This window comes from Ranitomeya variabilis, chromosome 3 (genome assembly GCF_051348905.1).
Source record: "Ranitomeya variabilis isolate aRanVar5 chromosome 3, aRanVar5.hap1, whole genome shotgun sequence".
Lineage (NCBI taxonomy): Eukaryota > Metazoa > Chordata > Amphibia > Anura > Dendrobatidae > Ranitomeya > Ranitomeya variabilis.
In genome coordinates, this window is record NC_135234.1 from 72,836,443 (window position 1) to 72,863,727 (window position 27,285).

Genomic DNA, 27,285 nt, shown 5'->3' on the forward strand with positions numbered 1-27,285 from the left:
TTTTGATTTAGAGCCTTTGGAGACTCTTATTCCTCTGAAGGGGATTGACTCCACCCCATTGGCTAATAATAAACCACAATACTGGACACAAGTAACCATGCGTATCAATCCGGATCACCAGGAGATTATTCGTTTCCTGGTGCTGTATAATTTACATGACGATTTGGTACTGGGATTGCCATGGTTGCAGTCTCACAACCCAGTCTTGGACTGGAGAGCTATGTCTGTGTTGAGCTGGGGATGTAAGGGTATTCATGGGGACGTACCTTTGGTTTCTATTTCGTCGTCCATTCCCTCTGAAGTCCCTGAGTTCCTCTCTGATTATCAAGACGTCTTTGACGAACCCAAGCTTGGGTCGTTACCTCCGCACCGTGAGTGCGATTGTGCCATAGATTTGATACCGGGTTGTAAATATCCAAAGGGTCGTTTGTTTAATTTGTCTGTGCCGGAACATGCTGCTATGCGGGAATATATAAAGGAGTCTTTGGAAAAGGGACATATTCGTCCATCTTCTTCTCCCTTGGGAGCTGGGTTTTTCTTTGTCTCAAAAAAAGACGGCTCTTTGAGACCATGTATTGATTATCGGCTTCTGAATAAGATCACTGTTAAGTATCAATACCCATTGCCATTGCTTACTGATTTGTTTGCTCGTATAGAGGGTGCTAAGTGGTTCTCTAAAATTGATCTTCGTGGGGCGTATAATTTGGTGCGGATCAGGCAGGGGGATGAGTGGAAGACCGCATTTAATACGCCCGAGGGCCACTTTGAGTATTTGGTCATGCCTTTTGGTCTTTCTAATGCCCCTTCAGTTTTCCAGTCTTTTATGCATGATATTTTCCGCGATTTTCTGGATAAATTTATGATAATATATCTGGATGATATTCTGATTTTTTCTGATGACTGGGACTCTCATGTCCAGCAGGTCAGGAGAGTTTTTCAGGTTCTGCGGTCTAATTCTTTATGTGTGAAGGGGTCTAAGTGCGTTTTTGGGGTCCAGAAAATTTCCTTTTTGGGGTATATTTTTTCTCCCTCTTCCATTGAGATGGATCCCGTCAAGGTGCAAGCTATTTGTGACTGGACTCAGCCCTCCTCTCTTAAGGGTCTTCAGAGATTTTTGGGCTTTGCCAACTTTTACCGCCGATTTATTGCTGGTTTTTCGGATGTCGTTAAACCACTGACTGATTTGACCAGACAGGGCGCTGATGTTGCTAATTGGTCCCCTCATGCTGTAGAGGCCTTTCAGGAGCTTAAGCGCCGTTTTGCCTCTGCCCCTGTGTTGCGTCAGCCTGATGTGAATCTGCCTTTTCAGGTTGAGGTTGACGCTTCGGAGATCGGAGCTGGGGCAGTGTTGTCGCAGAAAGGTTCCGACTGCTCCGTCATTAGGCCTTGTGCCTTCTTTTCTCGCAAATTTTCGCCCGCAGAGCGGAATTATGATGTTGGGAATCGGGAGCTTTTGGCCATGAAGTGGGCGTTTGAGGAGTGGCGCCATTGGCTCGAGGGGGCTAGGCATCAGGTGGTGGTATTGACTGACCACAAAAATTTGATTTATCTTGAGACTGCCAGACGCCTGAATCCTAGACAGGCGCGCTGGTCTTTATTTTTTTCTCGCTTTAATTTTGTGGTGTCATACCTACCGGGTTCTAAGAATGTTAAGGCAGATGCCCTTTCTAGGAGTTTTGACCCGGACTCTCCTGGTAATTCTGAACCCACAGGTATCCTTAGGGAGGGAGTAATTTTGTCGGCCGTTTCTCCTGATCTGCGGCGGTCCTTGCAAGAGTTTCAGGCGGATAGACCGGATCGTTGTCCGCCTGATAGACTGTTTGTTCCGGATGATTGGACCAGCAGAGTCATCTCTGAGGTACATTCTTCTGCATTGGCAGGTCATCCCGGAATTTTTGGTACCAGGGATTTGGTGGCAAGATCCTTCTGGTGGCCTTCTCTGTCACGAGATGTGCGAGTCTTTGTGCAGTCATGTGACGTTTGTGCTCGGGCCAAGTCTTGTAGTTCTCGGGCTAGCGGACTGCTGTTGCCCTTGCCTATTCCTAAGAGGCCTTGGACACACATCTCGATGGATTTTATTTCAGATCTGCCTGTTTCCCAGAAGATGTCTGTCATCTGGGTGGTCTGTGACCGTTTCTCTAAAATGGTCCATTTGGTTCCTCTGCCCAAGTTGCCTTCTTCTTCTGAGTTGGTTCCTCTGTTTTTTCAGAATGTTGTCCGATTGCACGGTATTCCTGAGAATATTGTTTCTGACAGAGGTACCCAATTTGTGTCTAGATTTTGGCGGGCATTCTGTGCTAGGATGGGCATAGATTTGTCTTTTTCATCTGCTTTTCACCCTCAGACTAATGGCCAGACCGAGCGGACTAATCAGACCCTTGAGACATATCTGAGGTGTTTTGTCTCTGCTGACCAGGATGATTGGGTTGCTTTTTTGCCATTGGCAGAGTTCGCCCTCAATAATCGGGCCAGTTCTTCCACCTTGGTGTCCCCGTTTTTCTGTAATTCGGGGTTTCACCCTCGATTTTCCTCCGGTCAGGTGGAATCCTCGGATTGTCCTGGAGTGGATGCGGTGGTGGAGAGATTGCATCACATCTGGGGGCAGGTTATGGACAATTTGAAGTTGTCACAGGAGAAGACTCAGCGTTTTGCCAACCGTCATCGTCGTGTTGGTTCTCGGCTTTGTGTTGGAGATTTAGTGTGGTTGTCTTCTCGTTTTGTCCCTATGAGGGTCTCTTCTCCTAAGTTTAAACCTCGGTTCATCGGCCCTTATAGAATATTGGAGATTCTTAATCCTGTTTCTTTCCGTTTGGACCTCCCTGCGTCCTTTTCCATTCATAACGTTTTTCATCGGTCGTTATTGCGCAGGTATGAGGTACCTGTTGTACCTTCTGTGGAGCCTCCTGCTCCGGTGTTGGTTGAGGGTGAGTTGGAGTACGTTGTGGAGAAAATTTTGGACTCTCGTGTTTCCAGACGGAAACTCCAGTATCTGGTCAACTGGAAGGGTTACGGCCAGGAGGATAATTCTTGGGTCAATGCATCTGATGTTCATGCTTCTGATCTTGTTCGTGCCTTCCATAGGGCTCATCCTGGTCGCCCTGGTGGATCTGGTGAGGGTTCGGTGCCCCCTCCTTGAGGGGGGGGTACTGTTGTGAATTTGGATTCTGGGCTCCCCCGGTGGCCGCTTGTGGAATTGGACTTGTCATCCTCTTTCCTGTTTCACCTGATTCCATCAGTAGTGGGTGTCGCTATTTAAGCTCATTTCTCTGGTGGTTTCTTGCCGGTCAACAATGTTATCTGATGCCTCTCAGTGCTTGTTCCTGCTTCTAGACAACTACTGATAAGTTGGACTTTTGTCCATGTTTTGTTTTGCCTATTTGTTCCAGTTCGCAGCTGAAGTTTTGTTACTGTGTCTGGAAAGCTCTCGTCGATCAGGGATTGCTACTCTGGCGTTATGAGTTAATGCCAGAGTTTAAGGTAATCTCTGGATGGTGTTTTGTTAGTATTTTTCTGCTGACCATGAAAGTATACTATCTGTCTTCTGCTATCTAGTAAGCGGACCTCAAATTTGCTAAGACTATTTTCCTGCTGCGTTTGTTGTTTCATCTGAACTCACCGTCATTATATGTGGGGGGCTACTGTCTTCTTTGGAATATTTCTCTAGAGGTGAGCCAGGTCTTATATTTCCCTCTGCTAGCTATTTAGGTCTTAGGCCAGAGCTGGGCATCTAGCTATAAATAGGAAATGCTACCTGGCTATTTCTAGTTGCGCGGCAGGCTTAGTTCATGGTCAGTATAGTTCCATCTTCCGAGAGCTTGTCCCTCTATAGGCTTGCTATGATCTCTGCCTGCAGAGATCATGACAGGGGGCACAGGATGGGAGCAGCACATGACAGAATGGGGGCGCACACACATGACAGGATGGGGGTGTAGGATGGAGCAGCATATCACAGGATGGGGGCGCAGGATGGGAGCACATGACAGGATGGAGATGCAGGATGGAGCAGCTCATGATAGGATGGGGGGCAGGATGGAACAGCACATGACAGGATGGGGGCGCAGGATGGAACAGCACATGACAGGATTGGGGCGCAGGATGGAACAGCACATGACAGGATGGGGGCGCAGGATGGAACAGCACATGACAGGATTGGGGCACACGATGGGAGAACATGACAGGATGGGGGCGCAGGATGGGAGCACATGACAGGATGGGGATGCAGGATGGAGCAGCACATGACAGGATGGGGGTGCAGGATGGGAGCACCACATGACAGGATGGGGGCGCAGGATGGAGCAGCACATGACAGGATGGGAGAGCAAGATGGGAGCAGCACATACCAGGATGGAGACCATATACCAATATAAATGCTCGCCACCCGGGCGTAGAACGGGTTCAATAGCTAGTGTGTAATAATGAGATATGACACAGTGAACAAGTATTGGACACTGTTACTGAATATTAATTGATACTTTGCAAAAAAGCCTTTGTTGGTGATAACAGCTTTGAGAAGCTCTTGTTTGAGAAACTAGTCGCTTGCATTGCTCAGGCGTGATTTTGGCCCATTTTTCCAAGCAAACACACTTTAAATCCTGAAGGTTCTGTTTGTGAGCTCCTATGAACTCTGAGCTTTAGTTCCTTTCATAAATTTTCTATTTGATTCAGATCAGGCGATTGGCTTGACCATTCTAGCATCTTTATTTTCTTTTTCTGAAACCAATTGATAGCTTTCTTGGCAGTATTTGGAATCCTTGCCTTGCTGACATGTCCATTCTCTATTCTTGTACATCGTTCTGGTAGATGGCAGAAGATTTATATTAAGAATGTCTTGATATATTTGTCCATTCATTTCTTCCTTCAATTATATGAAGTTTGCAGTGCCGTATGCTGAAAAACAGCCCCACACCATGATGTTCCCACCTCCAAACTTCACTTATGGTGCTTTTTTGACCTCCAGGCACGGTGCATATTATGGCATATAAAGAGTTTTGGTCTCATCTGACCAGTCTATATTCTCCCAGCATTTCCCAGGCTTGTCTAAATGTCATTATAATAAATAATAATAATAATAATCTTTATTTATATAGCGCCAACATATTCCGCAGCATTTTACAGTTTAACAGTTTTAAACACAACAGTCATAAGTAACAACATTAACAATACAATAATTAAAGCAAAATAAGGCTACTTTCACACTAGCGTCGGTACGGGGCCGTCGCCATGCGTCGGCCCGACGTACCGACGCATGCTGTGAAAAAAAAGCACAACGGGGGCAGCGGATGCAGTTTTTCAACACATCCGCTGCCCCATTGTAGTGTCCGGGGAGGAGGGGGCGGAGTTTCGTCCGCTCATGCGCGGTCGAAAATGGCGGACACCACGCACAAAAAAACGTTACATGGAACTTTTTTTGTGCCGACGGTCCGCCAAAACGCGACGCATCCGTCGCACAATGGATGCGACATGTGGCCATACGTCACAATGCATCGCTAATGCAAGCCTATGGAGAAAAAACGCATCCTGCGGGCAACTTTGCAGGATGCGTTTTTTCTCCAAAACGACGCATTGCGACGTACAGCAAGCGACGCTAGTGTGAAAGTAGCCTAAGATGACCCTGCTCGTGAGAGCTTACAATCTACAATGAGGTGTGGGAGATACAAAGTACAGGTGTGTATTTACAATGATGTATTTACAATGATGGTCCAGTCATCTTCAGGGAGAGGGGGATAGATGGAAGTAGTGAATGGACTACACACACGCAAACATAAAGTGACTTTGATTAGTGAACGTGGTAGGCTGCTCTGAACAAATGTGTTTTGAGCGAGCGCCTAAAACTATGCAAATTGTGGATGGTCCTAATATCTTGGGGCAGAGCATTCCAGAGGATTGGCGCAGTGCGGGAGAAGTCTTGTAGTCGGGAGTGGGAGGTACGGATTAGTGCAGAGGTTAGTCGAAAGTCATTTGCAGAGCACAGAGGTCGGTTAAGCCGATAGACAGAAATGAGGGAGGAGATGTAAGGGGGTGCTGCACTGTGGAGAGCTTTGTGGGTGAGAACAAGTACTTTGAATTGTATCCTGTGATGAATGGGCAGCCAGTGTAACGACTGGCGAAGAGCGGACGCATCCGAGTAACGATTAGCTAGATGGACAACCCTGGATGCTGCATTAAGGATAGCCTGGAGACTGGAGAGGGGAAAGTTTAGTAAGGGGGAGGCCAATTAATAGCGCACTGCAGTAGTCCAGGCGGGAGTGGATCAAGGCGACAGTGAGAGTTTTTGTTGTTTCTATAGTGAGAAAAGGGCGGATTCTAGAGATGTTCTTTAGGTGTAAGCAGCACGAGCGGGCAAGAGATTGTATGTGGGAGGTGAAGGAGAGATTGGAGTCAAACATAACACCGAGACAGCGCGCCTGCTGCTGCAGGGGTGTTATTATGGTGCCACCCACGGAAAGGGAAATGTCAGATTTAGGGAGGTTAGTAGATGGCGGGAGCAGAAGAAGTTCAGTATTGAAGAGTTTCAGTTTCAGATAGAGAGCGGACATGATGTTGGAGACTGCAGACAGACAGTCAGTGGCGTTCTGTAGTACAACGGGGGTAAGGTCAGGGGATGACGTGTATAGTTGTGTGTCAGCAGCATAAAGATGGTACTGAAAGACAAATCTGCTGATGGTCTGACCAATTAGGGCCGTGTAAATTGAGCAAGCTTTAAATGCGCTTGAACATGCTTTTTGTTCGGAAATGGAGTCTTACATGGGGAGCATGCATACAGGCAATAGAGGTTAAGTGCATTACTAATTGTAACTGCTGATTTCATGTTTTTCTGTAGCTCTCCACAGGTGGTCCTTGGCTCTTGGACAACTATCATTAGATAATTCCTTTCACTTGTCTGTCTGAAATCTTGCGGGGAGCACCTGCTTGTGGCTGGTTTTAGGTGAAATGATGTTCTTTCCACTTCCGGATTATAGCCCTAACAGTGCTCACTAGAACTGTGGAGACATGGGGGTTAGCGAGTGCTCTTGTCCACTGGCTCGAGACCACATGGACCAGGGATCATCCAACTGAATGTCTGCTCTCCTTTTACCGTGTTACCATGGGCATAATACTACTCAGACAACACAGGTTGATGGTAAAACACTGTGGCAATACTTTTTTGAACCATGAACAGACAAAACACATAGAATTGTCCCAGAAAAATATCCAAGGTGGTTCAAAATTACAGAATCTCAGCCTTCTGCCGGGATTAAAGCAGCTGCGATTTCTAGGGCCGACTATCCCAACCTGTGGCATGCACAGAGAGGAGGTAAAGACAGTCCATTGAAGTACATAGCAAGTTGACCAAGGGGGTCACAATCTGGCTTCTCTGAACATCTCTTTGGAGCCATTTGACCGGTGGGTCCCATGGCTCATGGCTTTTCTTAACGTATGCATGGGGCTCAGGTGACCAGTGGGTCCAAATTCTGACTTCGGGGGTGGACTACTGGAGGTCAAACATAGCGTGGTTGAGAAAAGTGGGGGCCATGCATACAGTGTGGTGGGACTTCTGGGGACAATGTATACAGTGTAGGGACTACTGGGGGCCAAGCATACAATGTTGAGGAACTACTGGGTGTTATCTTACAGTGTGCATGGATTTCGGGGGGCCATCATACACTGGGGAGACTACTGGGGACATCATACAGTGTGAAGGGGCTACTGAGAGCCATCATACAGAGGGGGACAACTGTGGGCTGTCAGTTAGTGTGGGGAGTACTTGGTACTGTCATACACTGGGAGGGGGCTACTGTCAGGCCCATTATGCTGTGTCTATGGGAACTGAGGGAGGCATCATGCTGTGTAGAGGGGATCTATATATGGGAGGACTCGGTACATTATTAAATGGGGTATTGTGACTGTCAAGTGGGCACATTGGAGCCATTATTACTTTGTAGGGGCAAAATGTTGGCACTGTTTTCTAGGGCATTTAAACAGGGAGTTAATATTTTCTACGGTCTAATTTTACCATCTAGAGGACACAAAGGAGGCATTATTACTATGTAAGGGGTACTGTGGTGGGCATTATTATTTAGGGTACTAAGGATCAGTAATAGAGACACAAACAGCAGTGGCTCAGTGTTGGGGTATCATCAGGACCAGGAGTTTGTGCAGGTTGGGAATAGATGGGGACAGTGCTGGAAATGTGAAACGTCAGATGTCTCTTTGCTGTATTCTCTGCAGATGAGTCCTGGTTGGAGAAGTTATCATGTCGGTCTGGGCCTGTTTGGTAAGACAGGAAATGTGAACGACTGCACCAGAAAAAAAAGTCAGCTGTAAGTCACCTAAGATGACTGTCATATAATCTCTTATGTGTTCTACGGCACTGGTATCTACCACTATATTGTCACTATATGGCGGTAATATCAGTGTTAATCTTTGTATAGAGATTGTTAGTAACAGCATAGTCATCTGCTGATGTAGCAGTATACCTATGATTATAGGCCACCACCGTAGTTGTACACACAGTTACCTGGTTAAGGGCCCACTCAGAGGTTTCGTCCCCCCTGAGCTAGTTACCCCTCTGATTGTGCCCTAATACAAGATCTGCATACTAATTAACATATCTTCAAATATCCAGGCCGTGACTGTTGAACCTTATCAGTAGATGCGCTGTGCATCACTGCAAATGTTGAATACTACTAAAGATGGGCAAAGAATAGCGAATATGGTTCTCCGAGCTTCCAGTCATTAACTAGAGTTCTGAAAATGAAAATATTGAAAAACACACTACAATATGTGCACTGGTGTTGGTATGGAAAAGCAATTGTCACTAGTACTACTGATATTCCAATCTATATTTGTGTTTCTCCTTCTTAGAAATTTAAAGAAAATATAAATTTTGCTTCCTTGAACATTGTGTCACTGGTCGGCTGTACACTTTCTGTTATTGGATTAAGCATTACTGTTGTATTTTTATTGTATGCAAGGTAAGTTGTACAAAGCACCAATTGTAGAGATTTCTTTTTACTTTTTTTTTTCTATTTGTTTAGATAAATATTAGAGGAGTGACCTATTACTAGGTCAAATGTGGCAAAGTTGACCAAACATCTAATATGTGTATGGGCCTAATGAAACTGAATTTGCCCTTAAAAAGGCAATTCATGGTGCCCAAATTACAGGAAGGATGAATTGCCGCCTGGCTGCCTAATTGCAGCTAGGAATATTATTCTCTGAAATGCTCCAGTTTCAAAGAACCGTGCAGGACTAGTGTGGTCTCCAGCCGGATAGTCCCAGCAGATGATTGACAGATCTCTCCTTATGTACATTCAAAGAGGAGACCTGTTAATCACCTGCAGTGACGCTGGGAAGTATCGACTTGCTTACCATGGCTGGAGACAAGACGTGTCCTGCTTCGCCACCCAGCCGACTCTTTCCAGAGCCCCTGCAGATAATTGACAGGTCTATCCTTCGCGTGTACCGACAGAGAGACCTGTCATTCACCTTCAGTGGCGGTGGTTCTTCAAAGTATATTTTCTTGGAGACACCAGGCTATGATGGATGCTGCCCACGGTTTGAGCAGTATGAACTGCCGGACAGGTTGTCTTCTTTAACACCACCTACAGTGGAGCTTGGCAATAGCTTTCTTTGCTCTTCTTTTACAGAACACATGTAATTCTGCCAGACCAAACCTTCATGTGTACAGTGATAGATGTTGGTAATGCTAGTCCGTACAGATGACGGCTATCTTTGTCTAGATGACTCTGCGACAGACATGGATTGTTAACCTTGTTCTCTACATGCCCATAGATGTTCTCCGTGGCCTTTACCCTGACAGGACCGTCTATACCTCATACTGTAACTAAATACTGCATCCCAAATGAGGTCATGTAATATTTGGGTCTCACGGTGCCTGAAATAAAACCGTTGCACAGCATTAAATATAGGAGTAACATTTAGATCATATTGAGTGACAATCTGTTAGAAGGGTTCCCCAAATGTACAGATACAGCGAAGTTTACCTAAATGCAGATATCTCAGCACTGTGAAAACACTGCACAAAAAAGTGTAAATCGACACAAATCATATGTCATCAAAAACTTGATATGGAGAGGCAAGTAGAAGGGTGTAATGTTTGGGGCTTACGTCCTTCTCTGTATCCCTTTGATAGGTCCCACTCTGGCATTGGATCTGCTATTTTATATGTTTATATATTTACCAGAGTTACTTATATTTGTCATTTCTTTTGTGATCTATTCATAAACTTCAGTGATTTGTTACCTAAACAATTAATTGGATTTATGTATTACGTTGTATTCCGATATTTTGGGAGAGGGTTCGGATTTCTGCCTATATTTTTATGTGGACACCTAGGAGGTTATTTTGCACTTTAACGCTACTTTTAATTGTTTTTAATGTAATGTGTAATGCTCTTCACATTGGTGATCTCTATTTTCATATATCTTAGTTGCCTTATCATATTATGGGTTGACTAGTGCCTCTTTATGCACCACTGTATTATTATTTACTGTCTTATAATATATCATATAACCTATGTACAACTAACATATTTATGATTTGATTCTTTTTTGACTATTTTGTAATTCCAGGAAAAAAAAGCCAATTTCATGGATTCTGATAAGTTTTTGCTCATCTTTGCTAATTTTCTACATTATCTTCATCATTGCAATGGAGATCTCAAAATACACCATTGTGACAGAAAATCCAAACCAGAATGATTCAGAAAACAGCTTCTTTTGGAGTGACATGGAGAAGGTGTACGATGGAGGGTGCACTGGATTGGCCGCTCTGCAGCACTACTTCCTGTTGGCAGCATTTGTACTGATGGCGCTGTTGGCAGTGGAGTTTCATTTCCGCATTGTTTATGCCAGGAATTACTTGCCGGAATACTTTAGGAAAAGTAAACTTATTATAGGATGGGGTAAATCATTTATTATCTGTATCCTGCATTATTTTATTAGATTATTTGTTTATTAATATATGTTCTTCTCTGTGGACTTGGTATGGTCATATACTGTATCCCTGTAGGTTAATCTCATGTGTTTAAATGAGGTACTCTCTAGACTTGCAGTCTATGACCAAACATTACATGGTCACTGTCCATTCAACACACTTTGCAGATACCAATGGTATATTGACAGAAATCTTGTAATATATCATATTAGCTTTTAGCTTTTTTTCTGCGCTCATGAGCCACGACTGCTCCCCCTTGCCATCTGAAGTTATCATCCATTCTGAAAAACAGCTCAATTCTGTCTTGGTCAAGTCAAGAAAGACTGGCAGCACAGTGAAGTGTAAGGTTACACTTGTCTATTAAACTCTATGGGAGAATGGAGGAAGAGTGAGAATCAGCACAATGAGAGACCAGGCAGATCATACAGCAGTTTCTATCAAATTTATTTAACTTCAATGCCGGATTCACAGCCACAAAGCTTAGTACTGGAGGAGGCGGAGGAATTAGACAGACTGGCAGAACGGTGAGGTGTCAAGTTACATGATCTATTAAACAATCTGGAGAGGGAGGAGGAATGAGAATCACTTAGCACATTGATCATACAGCTGCTTCTATCAAATTTTGCAGGATTCATAGCCACACAGTTTAGTACTGCTATATAACATCTTTCCTATTATTGCAATTGTCTGTATGCTACAGGGAAAGAATGAATCCATCTCTCTGAATTCTGTGCTGTATAAGGGTGAGATGATAGCAGGTAGTCTGCATGCACCAGCTCAGAAATTACTAACAATTAGAGAGAGCCTCTCCTAGAGAGAGGGAAAATTAGTAGTGATGAGTGAATATTCCCTAGCAACCAGGCAACCCCCACATGAACTTTTATGCTGGCTAACAGATGTAAATCATTCAGCTGCGACAAGAAAAACTAAATCTCCGAGCACTAACAAATACTCGGAAGACCCCCGAGTATATTCGCTCATCACTAAAAATTAGTTAAAATGCAAAAAAAGCCTTCTAAAATGCATATGGCTTTAACCCCTTCCTAATGTAGCCAATTTTTTTTTCATTTTTTTTTCTTTTCCATATTCAAAGAGTGACAGCTTTTTTTAACTTTTCCATTGATATCGATGATTGACAGCATCATTTTTGCAGGATAAGTTGTTCTGTTGAATGGCACCATTCTTTTTACAATACAGTATACTGGAAAACAGGAAACAATTCCAGTGAAATTGCAAAGAAACCCTTGTTCTTGCCATTTTCCTACCCGTGTAACTTTTTTTATTGTTCATTCCATTGAGTTGTGTGAGGACTTTTTTTTGTGGGGAAAGTAGATATTTTTATTAATTCCATTTAAGGATAGATAAAACATTGATTGCTGTTTTTCGCAACTGCCATCAGTACAGAAATACAGCAACACTACCACCATCAGTACTGAAATATATCACCATAATCACCATCAGTACGGAAATAAATCATAAAAACAACTATCAGTACAGGAATCTATCACGAGAAGCACCATTAGTACAGGATTACAGTACCAGAAGCACAATCAGTACAGGATCACCACCTGAACCAACAACAGAACAGAAATACATCACCACAATCACCATCAGTGCATGAATACATCACCAGAACCACCATCAGCGCATGAATACAGCTCTAAGCTTAGTACAGCAATCAATTGTAACGTCAGGTCAGATGTCACAAATACCTAACTAGAACCACCAATAATATAGCAATACAGCATCACAATCATAATCAGTACACTAACACAGATCCAGAAGCACCATCAGTATAGGAATACATCACCAGAACCACGACCAGTACACAAATACAGCACCACAACCATCAGGCTTTCCATGCCTACACAAAACACCTTTAGGTAAGTGCTACCATTGCTTATACCTATTCCTTACCAGAAGGTATTGCCCTATTTGGTGTGCTCTTCTGTCCCTCTCCAGAGCTTTTCAGTGACAAGAAATCGTGTGATTTCTCTTATACATACATACATAAGCACTTATTTTCAAAAGTCACTTAAAATGACAGGTACTCTTCGGGATATATCTCTGATGAGGATCACAACGCAATGCTCAGACTGGCTGTTGGACCTGAGCGTGACAGCTCCATAGAAATACATGGTGTCACACTCGGGTCGGGAGAGTTTGTGGCCAGTCGGAGCATTACATTCCGATCCTTGTCCAAGTTATATGGCTATCTGACTCTTTTCTTATGATTAGATTCGGCTTGTATTGTCTTTCTACTTGGAATTACATTTATTTTGTTTTGTGTCTTCAGGACTCCCTGCAATAGTTGTTGCTTTAACAATTGCAGCAACATATTCAGAAGAAAACAACTACAACCGGAAAGAATTGTAAGTAGAATAATCACACTCAAAATGTTACTGTTCCAGAATGTTTAGTGTCATGACTTCTATATAAAACTTTTGAGAACCCAAGAGTTGAGAGCCCGATTCAATATTTACATTTTTTACATCACTTCTTTTTTTTTTTTCAAAATTCTTCAAGGGTCATCACTTTAGTTTTAAATCCAAAAGCACTTTATTTTTCTCTTTAACCTTTTTTTTTTCAATTTTCTAGCACAAAATTCACATACTCCGTTAAAGTGCAGCTTTGTACAAAAAAATTGTACATACATAAAATTATATAAGCAGAGGATTGACATGCACTTGCACAGAAGCGTTACTTTTTAAAATGTCACAATATATGACTCAGTTGCAAATATTTGTAAAACAAAAACCAAGCCAATAATGGTGAACTTAAAAAAAGGTAAACACATAAAGTAAACATCTAAAAAGGCGCAAATGAAAAAAAAAAGATACAAATAAAAAAAAGTTGAAAAACAACAAAGTCTGAAAAAAATTGGTGCAAATGCAATAATAAATCAAATGGGCCCCTTAGCCTCTGCTCACAGGTTTAGTGTCATCCGTTTGTACAGGATCCACTTAAAAGAAAAACAAAACCTAGATTCATTGCAAATGGAGCAAAAATAGATGCACACTGAGGTTTTAGCTTTGCATCTGTATTTGTTTCTATGGATGAGCGAACCTGAACTGTAAAATTCAGGTACTGTACCTAGATGTCAGGTGCTGAACTCCGAACATGGACTTCTCCCAAAAGTCTGTGTTATTGTTCGTAGTTTGGATCCTTAATAAAGCTTGTTGAAAGGTTGCAGAGCAGCCAATCAACAATCTTTTAAGCTGTGGGCATTTCCAGAGCTATCACAGCCATGCCAAGTATTGATGTGGCTATGATTGGACAGCACCACCCGTGACCAAGCCTATATAACTACCAGATCACGGGTGGCGACGCTGCTCAAGTTAGGGACAGTTTAAAATAAATAATTTTAAAAAACTTCATCGCCCGTGGACATGAATGGGAGGGACCTATGGAGCCTCGTTCTTGAGGCTGCATAGATCACTCAGGGACATTTATCATGAGAGATGACATCAGCAACGTCATTGCCTGTGAAACATGACTGGGAGTGACCTATGGAGCCTTGTACTCGAGACCTCATAGGTCACTCGTTGTCATATCACCGCTCATCGTTCTGGCTCTCACGCTGTATTCCACGAGATCCAGTGGAGCACAGCGTTAGACCCGGAAGTGGCTGCTGCTCCAGTCTATTGGAGCCCTGTTTTGTGAACAGGGCTCCATATACTGGGAGATGGAGATGAGGATCATTGTGGGACCTCCATGTGGACTACGGAGGACCGACCGGTGTGGGACCTCCATTTGGACTATGGCAGACTGGTGTGGGTCTTTTTTTTAAACAAAAGGGTGAAAGAAGGAAATTGTTGGGGAGTTTTTAATTCAAATAAAGATATTTTTTTTCTGTGTTTTTTTTTTCTTTTTACTTACCAGGTTAGTAATTGGGATGTTTGATAGACTCCTAAACATTACTAACCCCTGGGGTTGATGTCAGTGGATTTTACACAGCTGACATCAATGCCACAATACCATTACTTCGATTGCCACTGCACCAGTTGCCTTAGGCGTTACCTTGCAGTACCCACACAGCAGCATCATTACTCTCACAATGTAAATTAATTACATTACACTCTACACATTTTACATTTCACAATATAACATAATAAAAATGCATGTCAATATTCACACTAAACAACTTTTTGTCTTCAGGGGCAGATATACAACAGTCTCTGTCACACCTTTACATACCTCACCTGTTTAAAGATGGTCGTCCTCGACCCTGACGAAACCTGCAAGACATCAATGCAAACCAAAAATGCAAAAAATACACTTTCACATTAAATTCACAAAACATTTAAATCTGCTTCTGTCCTGGAGCAAAAGGTGACTTTTTGCCAGTCAACCGAGACTTTGGCCCCCCTCAGTTGGGACCCTGGAACACAGAGTCTGAGTTATTTTAATAATACTGGCCCTGTTACCCACACAAAAAACTACTGCCCAACAGTCCATGGGCACAGTCCAGTTTTCTTCAACCCAGCATGCACATCAGGTAGTCAATTTTTCACACGGATCTGCATGACCCTGGTCCCATTACATTACAGTGTCCAATTACTTTTCAATTTACAGGCCCCTTGGCCAACATAGCAATAGCTCTGATAGTCCAGGTGCACAGTCCTTAGAGATCTGACCTGGCACAATCCTAAGGTAATCCATTTCTTTCTCTTCCCCCCTTTTTTGTGAATAAAATGTACAGTGCACAGTTCTGGCACCATGTCAGGCTCGCGGTCCCTTTGGCAAAGTTCATGGAAAACAATGGGATAGAGTTCATGGGGCAGTTGCACACAGTCCATGGGACTCTCCGGCAGAGATGCGAATGATGCCATCAGCTGCTCTCCACTGCTGTTGGGCCTTGACCGCAAAACTGCCTTTGCTTATTCCTCATGTTCCACTTTCGGAATTTTGGGTGGGAACTCTGTCCTGAGGCCTGCTCCCGGATCTTCGATGACCATTGTGGACCATTGTGGCTTCCAGTCGGCTCTTCCGGGACCACCGTGGAAGATTATGCCATAGAACTGGCTGTCGCATTTTACCGGAATCAGGTAATGATCAATCAGCACATCCTTTCACTTGCTCGCTTTCTCCCACAATGGTGCCATCCTGCTCTTCTCAGGTGTACTCTTCTGGGTCTCTGCCCTTCCGTGGGTGAGGCTTCTTCCAGCTTCTCAAATCTTTTTGCATGAGTCCCTGGCCGTTCTCCAGTCACAGAAATGGACGGAGGTTCTTCTTCCGCCACACCCATCTGGGACCCGGAAGTGGCTGCTGCTCCAGTCTATGGAGCTTCATTCTCTGAATGTCGCTCCATACACTGGATGAAGAAGACGGGGATTGTCGTGGGACCTCTATATTCGGATTACGGCAGACCACTGTAGATTATTTTTAAAAAAATGGGTGAAAGAGGGAAATTGTAGAGGAGTGATTTTTTTTTTTTTACAAATAAAGTACTTTTGTGTGCGTTTTTTTCTTTTGACTACTGGGTTAGTATTGGGAGTGTCTGGTAGATGCCTCTCCATTTCTAACCCATGGGCTTGATGTCAGTGTCGAGGTCAGTGCCTTGATGGTCTTATTAGGTTGGGAAGGGAAAATATCTATGGCCCTTCCCAACTTGTTAATATTAGCCCCCAGCTGTCTGATTTGCTTTAACTGGTTATTAAAATAGGGGGATCCCACATCATTTTTTTGGGGTCCCCCATTTTTAGTACCCAGTAAAGGCAAAGCAGATAACTGGGGGCTGATCTTACTAGGCTGGGAAGGTTCATGGATATTGGCACCTTTCCCAGCATAATAAGATCAGCTCACAACTGTCTGCTTTCTCTTGGCTTGTTATTAAAAATAGGAGGGACCCCACCTTGTTTTTTTCATTTTTTTTAATTTATTAACCAAAACAGTAAACTACACATACAAGGCACTTCTCCACTTGGACCTCTGGTTCAAAATTATTATTTTTTATTATTTTTTTGGCACTATGTCATTTAGAATAATTTCCCACATTTGATTGCAGGCCATTTGACCTGCTCTTACCCCCGTTTTGTTTCCTTTTTCAGCCTCTTGGCCCTTACTATAACCTTTTTACAGAACCAAAGTTCGAGTCTCCATTGACTTATATTGGGTTCGGTTCAGGGGTCAAGTTCTTGTACCCAAACTGAACTTTGGGCTAAAGTTCGTCCGAACCCGGCGAACCCAAACTTCCACTGGTCTGCTCATCCCTATTTGCTTTGTTTGTAACCGATCCGTTTTTACTGCAGTTGTCTCTAAGCACCTCTTGTGTTTTGGCCATGCACAGTGCTTAAAAATGGATCCATTAATAGAAGACCTAATGCTTGATTTCATGATCCTTCTCTTATAGACTCCTTGATTTTCATGGCAGTACAAACAAGTTGTGCATAAGCTTTTTGTTCCAGTTAAAAAAATGGATAGCAGGTGGATTATGTTCAAACAGAAGACATTTCAGAACATTTCCATCCCCAGTCAGATAAATAGATCCTGTACTTAATCATCTTATTTGACAATGTGATTGAAAGTGTGAACATCCTCTTATAATTATGGATGCTGTTGTGTTCAGAATTAACCAATCACATTTAAACTCATGTTAAACAGTAGTCCGTGCATAGGTGCCATCTAGTCATAGTGATTCTGATTAACACCATATAAAGTTTAGCTGTTCTAGTAGGATGTTTCTGACATTTTCTTAGTTGCATGTTATAGCAAAAGCCATGGTCCATAAATAGGTTACAACACAGCAAAGAGATCTCATGGTTAAGTAGAAGGGTGCAAAACATTTCCAAGGCATTAGATACACCATGGAACACTATGAAGATAGTCATCAAGTAGTGGCGTAAATTTGGTACAACAGTGACATTACCTAGAACAGGATGCCACTCAGAAATTGATGAAAAAGACATAAACAATTGATCTGGGAGGCTGTTAAGAATCCTAAAGCAATAGTAAAGAAGCTGCTGAATTTCTGGTAAGTACTGGTTGTGTACTGTATGTGACAACAATATTCCGTAGACTTCATATGTCTGGCCTGTGGGGTTATGGTGGCAAGATGGAAACCTAGATGGAAACCTTTTCTTATTAAGTATTTTTGCTACAAAGAAAAACATCCAAGCATGGCCATGTTTTGCAAAAATCTACATCAAGCCTGCCCAAAAGCATGTCTGAAAACTTGGTCTAATGAGGCTAAGGTTGAACTTTTTGTCCATAATTCCAAAAGGTATGTTTGGTGCAAAGCACACCACCAAAAGAACACCTTATCATCAGTGAAGCATGGTGGAGGCACTACTATACCTTGGGGCTGCTTTTTTGGTAGCTGGAACTTGGACTTTAGATGACGACCCTAAGCATAGCTCTAAATCTAACAGAAGAATAGTTTTGCCAGAAAAAGATCTAGAATGGCCCAGCCAAGATCTGAATCCAATTGAAAATCTATGGCTCCACTTAGAGAGGATGCTGTACACAAGATATGCCATTGTAATCTGACAGATTTGGAGCTACTGCAGGGAAGAGTGGACAAAAATTGCAAATTTTAGATGTGTCATTTCCTACCCAAAAAAAACTAAATGCTGTGATAAATTTAAAGGATATTTCACAAAGTATTAGTTTAAGGTTGTACATATTTATTCAACCACATTATTTTAGTTATTTTCTTCCAACCAAAAAGATTTTAGGTTATTTTCAGTTGGTTTCATGTAGATTATAGGTGACATTAACAGTGGAAAAAGTTTTGAAATACCTCTTGGCATTATTTTTTTACATGCCAAAAACCTGTCGTCAGTTCAACAGGTGTTTTGACGTTTTCTCTCCATTGCATATATGTATGGGATATATATATATCTATACATATATATATATATATATATATATATATACTGTATATATACTGTATATATATATATATTTAGAGAGAGAGAGAGAGAAAGAGAGAGAGAGAAAAGTTGGAACAGCATCTGATACTACCTCAAGTGTCATGCAAAGCTTTCTGAACCAGTAGTCAAATGGTTTCCAATAATAAGAGTAAAAAAAGAAAACAGCACAAAAAAAATGTGGAAAAAAAGTGGACTTTATTGCCCAAATGGCGTGGCATCGTTTCGGATGTAATATCCCTTCTCAAGCTTGAGAAAGAATATTACATCCGAAACGTTGCCACGCCATTTGTCCAAAATGTCCATTTTATTTCACTTTATTTTTGTGATGCTTTCCTATTTTTACTCATATATATATATATATATATATATATATATATATATATATATATATATATATATATATATATATATATATATATATATATATATATATATGTATATATATATATATATACTGTATATATATATACACACACACACTGCTCAAAAAATAAAAGGAACACTTAAACAACACAATGTAAATCTGTCCCTTACTTCATCCTTTGGACTTACTCAGTGGTCCTCCGCAGCCACCCACACAGACGGACATACATTAGACCTGGTATTCACCCGTCTCTGCTCTCTATCTAACTTCACCACCTCCCCTCTCCCTCTATCCGACCACCATCTACTCACCTTCTCATCCCTGTCCTCCTCACCAGTCACCCATGTCCAGCAACATGCACAACCCCGCAGAAACCTTGCACACCTAGACACCCACACACTCTCTGACTCCATCCTACCACTAGCATCCATATCCTCACTCCAAGACACAGACAGTGCCGCTGCTTTCTACAATGCCACTCTCGCATCAGCTATTGACATGGTTGCCCCTCTTATCCATGGCAGAGTGCGACGTATCAATAGACAACCTTGGCACAATAACAACGCTAACAAGCATCAGCAAGTGTCCAGGGTTACAGAGCGGCGTTGGAAGAAAACACTCTAGCAAGATTACTTCACTGTATTCAAACAAGCAGCATTTGCTTTTAAATCTGCTCTCACCTCTGCTAAACAGGCCTACTTCACAACCCTCGTATCTTCCCTATCCTACAACCCCAAACAGTTATTCAAAACCTTTAACTCCCTCCTCCGCCCCCCACTGCCCCCTCCAAACTCCCTCATCTCTGCTGAGGACTTTGCCACACACTTTAAAAATAAGATCGACCAGACAAGGCAAGTCTTCATTGTTCAACATCACTGAAGGGGGACTTAATTGTCTCCTCTCCAAATCGCACCTCACCACCTGTGCACTCGACCCCATCCCATCCCACCTCCTCCCCAACCTCACCACCACACTTATCCCATCCCTAACCCACCTCTTCAACCTATCACTAACTTCTGGCACCTTCCCTTCTGCTTTCAAACATGCCACAATCACGCCTATCCTTAAAAAGCCAACCCTCGATCCAACTGCTATATCTGTCCAGCTATCGCCCAATATCGCTGCTCCCATTCGCTTCCAAACTCCGGGAGCAGCACATCCACTCTGAACTTTCCTCCCACCTCTCATCTAAAGGTACCGTCACATTAAGCGACGCTGCAGCGATATAGACAATGATGCCGATCGCTGCAGCATCGCTGTTTCGTCGTTGTGTGGTCGCTGGAGAGCTGTCACACAGACAGCTCTCCAGCGACCAATGATGCCGAAGTCCCCGGGTAACCAGGGTAAACATCGGGTTACTAAGCGCAGGGCCGCGCTTAGTAACCCGATGTTTACCCTGGTTACCAGTGTAAATGTAAAAAAAAACCAAACACTACATACTTACATTCCGGTGTCTGTTGGGTCCACCGGCATCCACTTCCATGCACTGTGTAAGCGCCGGCCCTAAAGCAGAGCGGTGACGTCACCGCTGTGCTCTGCTTTACGGCCGGCCGGCGCTGACACAGTGCAGGGAAGCGGACGCCGGGGGACCCGGCAGACACCGGAATGTAAGTATGTAGTGTTTGGTTTTTATTACATTTACAATGGTAACCAGGGTAAATATCGGGTTACTAAGCGCGGCCCTGTGCTTAGTAACCCGATGTTTACGCTGGTTACCAGTGAAGACATCGCTGAATCCGTGTCACACACGCCGATTCAGCGATGTCAGCGAGTGATCCAGCGACGAAATAAGGTGCTGGCCTTCTAGCTCCGACCAACGATGTCACAGCAGGATCCTGATCGCTGCTGCGTGTCAAACACAACGATATCGCTATCCAGGACGCTGCAACGTCACGGATCGCTATCGTTATTGTTGTTAAGTTGTTCAGTGTGAAGGTGCCTTTACTTGCTCTTTGACAATCTACAATCTGGTTTCTGCCCCCATCACTCAATTAGACAGCCCTGACCAAAATCACTAACGACCTACTTACCGGCAAAGCTAACGGACAACACTCTGTACTCCTCCTTCTAGACCTGTCCTCTGCTTTCAACACAATTGACCACTGCCTCCTACTACAGATCCTCTCCTCTTTTGGCATCAAAAACTTCGCCCTATCCTGGATCTCCTCGTACCTTTCCAACCGCACATTCAGCGTCTCCCACTCCCACACTACCTCCTCATCCCACCCTCTCTCTGTTGGAGCCCCCAAGGCTCTGTTCTAGGACCCCTACTCTTCTCAATCTATACACTTGGCCTTGGTCAACTCATAAAGTCCCATGGATTCCAGTACGACCTCTATGCTGATGACACTCAGATCTACCTCTCTGGCCCAGACGTTACCGCTCTGCTGTCCAGAATCCCAGAGTGTCTATCAGCCATATCCTCCTTCTTCTCCTCTCACTTCCTCAAACTCAATGTGGACAAATCTGAACTCATCATCTTTCCTCCATCCCATAGATCTTCCTTACCTGACCTATCTATCGCAATCAATGACATCATGCTTTCCCCCATACCGGAAGTCTGCTGCCTCGGAGTAACCTTTGACTTCCCTGTCCTTCAAACCACACATCCAAGCTCTGTCCACCTCCTGTCGCATCCAGCTCAAAAATATCTCCAGAATCCGACCTTTCCTCAACCGTCAATCTACTAAAATGCTTGTGCATGCCCTCATCATCTCCCGCCTTGACTACTGCAACATCCTTTTCTGCGGCCTCCCTGCTAACACCCTTGCACGTCTCCAGTCCATCCTTAACTCTGCTGCCCGACTAATTCATCTCTCTCCTCGCTACTCCTCCGCTTCCCCCCTCTGCAAATCTCTTCACTGGCTCCCATTCCCTAAGTGTATCCAGTTCAAATTACTAATACTGACCTACAAAGCCATCCATAACCTGTTTCCTCCATTTATCTCTGAACTAATCTCTCGATATCTTCCCTCACGTAACCTCCGGTCCTCCCAAGACCTCCTTCTCTCCTCCACACTTATTTGCTTCTCATCCAATCGCCTCCAAGACTTCTCCCGAATATCCCCCATCCTCTGGAATTCTCTGCCCCAACACGTCCGACTATCAACCACATTCGGATCCTTCAGACGGAATCTGAAAACCCATCTCTTCAGGAAAGCCTACAGCCTGCACTGACCCCGCTGCCTCATCATCACTACCGAAGCTACCGCCTCACCAACACAAGAGCTCCTGCAACCTTCAACCTACTGTCTCCTTCCCCATAATCCTGTAGAATGTAAGCCCGCAAGGGCAGGGTCCTCGCCCCTCTGTATCAGTCTGTCATTGTTAGTTTATTTACTGTAAGTGATATCTGTAACTTGTATGTCACCCATTCTCATGTACAGCACCATGGAATCAATGGTGATATATAAATAAATAATAATAATAATAATAATAATAATAATAATTCCAAGTCAATCACATTTCTGTGAAATCAACCTGTCCAGTTATGAAGCAAAACTGATTATCCTGCTGTTGTGCAAATGGAAGAGACAACAAGTAGAAAGTATAGGCAATTAACAAGACAACCTCTATAAAGAAGTTGTTGTGCAGGTGGTGACCAAAGACATTTTCTCTGTTCTCATCCTTTTTGGCTATTGTTTTGGTCACTTTTCATTTTGTCGTTGCCCTCATTACCAGAGGTACTGTAGCAACATAGCACAGAAGTTGCTTAGGTAGTGCAGCTCATCCAGGATGGCACATCAATGCAAGCTGTGGCAAGAAGGGTAGCTTTGTCTGTCAGCAGAATGTCCAGGGCATGGGGCAGATACCAGGAGACAGGCCAGTACACCAGGAGACATGAAGGGGGCCGTAGGAGGGCAACAACCCTGCAGCAGGACTGCTACCTCCTCCTTTGTACAAGTAGGAGCACGAGGAGCAGAGCCAGAGCCCTGCAAAATGACCTCTAGTGGGCCACTAACATCCATGTGTCTGCTCAAACTGTTAGAAACAGACTCCATGAGGGCAGTATGAGGGTACGACATCCTCAAGAGGGTGTTGGGCTTACAGTCCAACACAGTGCAGGGTGATTGCCAGAGAACACCAAGATTGGCAGATTCAACATTGGCGCCCTGTGTTCTTCACAGATGAGGGCAGGTTCACACTGAGCAAATGTGACAGATGTGACAGAGTCTTGAGACGCCAAGGAGAATGTTCTACTGCCTGCAACATCCTCCAACATGACCAGTTTTTAGATGAGTCCGTAATGGTGTGGGGAGGCATTTCTTTGGAGGTCCGCTCAGCCCTCCATGTGCTAGCCAGAGGTACACTGACTGCCATTAGTTAGCAAGGCTGAAAAAAGACATTTGTCCATCCAGTTCAGTCTATATTCCGTCAGAATAAATCCCCAGATCTACGTCCTTCTAAGGAACCTAATAACTGTAAGATACAATATTGTTGTGCTCCAGGAAGACATCCTGGCCTCTCTTTAACCCCTTGACTGAGTTGAACATCACCACCCAGTCAGGCAAGGAATTCCAGATTCTCACTGCCCTACTCTCCTCCAGACTCAGAGAATGTCCCCTTGTGACCATCACCTTCCTTGGTATAAACAGATTCTCGGAGAGATATTTGTATTGTCCCCTTATATACTTATAAATGGTTATTAGATCGCCCCTCAGTCTTTTTTTGTTCTAGACTAAATAATCCTAATTTTGCTAATCTCTCTGGGTATTGTAGTTCCCCCATCCCCTTTATTAATTATGTTGCCCTCCTTTGTACTCGCTCTAGTTCCATTATATCCTTCCTGAGCACCGGAGCCCAAAACTGTACACAGTACTCCATGTGCGGACTAACCAGGGATTTGTACAGAGGCAGTATAATGCTCTCATGTGTATCCAGACCTCTTTTAATGCACCCCATGATCCTGTTTGCGTTGGCAGCCGCTGACTGGCACTGGCTGCTCCAGGTAAGTTTATCATTAACTAGGATCCCCAAGTCCTTCTCCATGTCAGATTTACCTAGTGGTTTCTCGCTCAGTGTATAATGGTGATGTCATGTCGGACGCTGTTCACACTAGGGCGTCCGACAGACAGTAGTAATTCCACTTAAGTCCACTACATGCTCAGTGGCGTCGGCTAGATTTTATCCAGCTTGCTCAGGGTTAATCTAGCTGGTAATCAGGTTGGAGGCTGGGTCCCACCCACGGCCTTTAAATAGTCGCGCTGGACTTTGGGCGTCGCCGATTATAGCTTTTGCTTTGTGCCTAGTGATTCCGGTCTGGAGTGGTGGTTTTGTTGGAGGAATATCGTATCTGGTGGTGTAGTATCCTTTGTCATATTCCTCCTTCCTATATTTGTATTTGTTTTGCCCTGTGCACATAATAGTGTATTCCTGTATGTCTGCAGCGTGGTGCGTTTTTCAGTTTTCCCTGTCTGTGCTTTCTGTGGGCATTGGTGTGTGGTCTCTTCACTGGGTGGCGGGTGGTGGTCTCATCTTAGGGCTGAAACAGGAGACAGGGTCAGGCCTGGCGGCCCAGACATGCACACCTTTAGTGTAACTTCTGGGAAAGGGACAGACAGGGTTTCCCTAGCCTAAGGGAAATCGCAGGGGCCCGGGTAACCAGCCTTAGGCTGGTTTCACACTTGCGTTTTGATCTGCAGCGTTTTAGCGCTAAAAAACGCAGGCTTTTTTTTCTATACTTAACATTAAAAACGCATGCGTTTTTTAGCATGCGTTTTGACGTGTTTTCTGCAACGCATGCATTTTTTGACGCTTGCGTTTAGTTGCAGAAATGCAACCTGTAGTAATTTCTAGCTGCATTTTTTTGCCGCAAAAAAACGCATGCGTTTATTCGCGGCAAAAAATGTATTGCTGTCTATGTAAACGCATGCGTTTTTAAGCACATGTGTTTGCATGCGTTTTTAAACGCATGCGTTTCTATAGAAAAACACAAGAAAACACAAAAAAACAAGAAAACCCTAACCCTAACCCTTGGGTTACTAGGGATCCTAACCCTAACCCTAACCCTAAGGTTAGGATCCCTAGTAACCCTAGGGATCCTAACCCTAACCCTAACCCTTGGGATCCTAACCCTAACCCTTAGGGTTAGGGGTAGGATCCTAACCCTTAGGGTTAGGGTTAGGATCCCTAGGGTAACGGTTAGGGTTAGGGTTAGGATCCCTAGTAACCCTAGGAATCCTAACCCTAACCCTAACCCCCTAACCCTAGGGATCCTAACCCTAACCCTTAGGGTTAGGGTTAGGATGCTAACCCTTAGGGTTAAGGTTAGGATCCCTAGGGTTATGGTTAGGGTTAGGGGTAGGGGTAGGGTTAGGGTTAGGGGTAGGGTTAGGGTTAGGGTTTGGATCCCTAGGGTTAAGGCCCCGTCTCACATAGCGAGATCGCTGCTGAGTCACTAGTTTTGTGACGCAACAGCGACCTCCATAGCGATCTCGCTATGTGTGACACGTACCAGCGATCAGGCCCCTGCTGCGAGATCGCTGGTCGTGTCGGAATGGCCTGGACCTTTTTTTGGTCGTTGAGGCCCCGCTGACATCGCTGAATCGGTGTGTGTGACACCGATCCAGCGATGTCTTCACTGGTAACCAGGGTAAACATCGGGTTACTAAGCGCAGGGCCGCGCTTAGTAACCCGATGTTTACCCTGGTTACCAGCGTAAATGTAAAAAAAAAACAAACAATACATACTCGCCTTCTGATGTCCGTCAGGTCCCTTGCCGTCTGCTTCCTGCTCTCACTGACTGCCGGCCGGAAAGTGAGAAGTGAGAGCACAGCAGTGACGTCACCGCTGCGCTCTGCTCTCACTGTACGGCCGGATCTCAGTCAGAGCAGGAAGCAGACGGCAAGGGACCTGGACACCGAAAGGCGAGTATGTACTGTTTTTTTTTTTTTGGTAACCAGGGTAAACATCGGGTTACTAAGCGCGGCCCTGCGCTTAGTAACCCGATGTTTACCCTGGTTACCCGGGTGCTGCAGGGGGACTTCGGCATCGTTGAAGACAGTTTCAACGATGCCGAAGTCGTTCCCCTGATCGTTGGTCGCTGGAGAGAGCGGTCTGTGTGACAGCTCCCCAGCGACCACACAGCGACTTACCAACGATCACGGCCAGGTCGTATCGCTGGTCGTGATCGTTGGTAAATCGCTTAGTGAGACGGGGCCTTTAGGGTTAGGGGTAGGGTTAGGGTTTGGATCCCTTTATCACCTTGATGGTGGGGGGTGGCTTATCAGTGACCTGGTGACCAGGACATTCTTCTAATAAAAAGCTACCCCTAACCCTAACCCTAGGTATCCTAACCCTAACCCTAACCCTATGTAATTCTATTAATAGTGGGTTTTCTAGTTGATTTTGATGATTGGCAGCTGTCACACACTTCTCAGCATGCGTTTCAAAAACGCAAACGCAGGAAAAAACGCATGTAAACGCATCAAAACGCCGTGTTTTTTTTCTGCATGCAAAAACTCATGCGTCTAAAAAACGCAGCTTTTGCATGCGTTTACATGCGTTTTTTCACCACCTGAGTTTTTTTTAAAAACGCTGCAGATCAAAACGCAAGTGTGAAACCAGCCTTAGTCTACCCAGTACTCCCGTGACATTATTATCGGCCCAAAAGAAAAAAAAAATAAAAATAATATATATTTTATTTTTTTGTATGTCATGGATCCCATGACTTTCATAAACCGCCAGTTGAGGGCGCTGTTCTTACAGGTCACTGAATTGAAGGGGGCAGTTCAGCAACAGGGTCTTGTGGTATCTAATGTGCAAGTGGAAACTGCAGGTAGAGTTGCAGAGCCAAAAATCCCTTTACCTGAGAGGTTTGTGTTGTGAATTCTGCTTTTGGGCTCCCTCCGGTGGTTGTAGGTGGTAATGCAGTTGTCCCTGAGTTGCAGTCCTGGTCAGGTGTATCTGCTGATTGCAGTTCTGACTGGGGTATTTAGGCGTGCAGGATTCATTAGTCCTTGCCAGTTGTCCATGGTTGTTGGGAGGTTTTGGTCCTGGTTTGGTTCCATCTGCCTTCTGCCAAATCAGCAAAGATAAGTGTCTGGTTTTGTTTCTGTGGTACACATGCTGTGTGCTTAATAATTCTTGTGCTATTCAGTGTTTTTTTTG

At 44.1% G+C, this 27,285-nt stretch overlaps 1 protein-coding gene across 2 annotated transcripts in view; it reads left to right on the forward strand.

The window, feature by feature from the left end:
- Positions 1-27,285, forward strand: part of ADGRG7 (adhesion G protein-coupled receptor G7) — a 95,909-nt gene that overhangs the window by 47,390 nt on the left and 21,234 nt on the right. For both annotated transcript variants that reach the window (XM_077294155.1, XM_077294156.1), the window contains 3 exons: positions 8,845-8,954; positions 10,575-10,906; positions 13,235-13,310. In XM_077294155.1, coding sequence (XP_077150270.1) covers positions 8,845-8,954; positions 10,575-10,906; positions 13,235-13,310 — 518 coding nt within the window. The remainder of the gene's footprint in view (positions 1-8,844; positions 8,955-10,574; positions 10,907-13,234; positions 13,311-27,285) is intronic.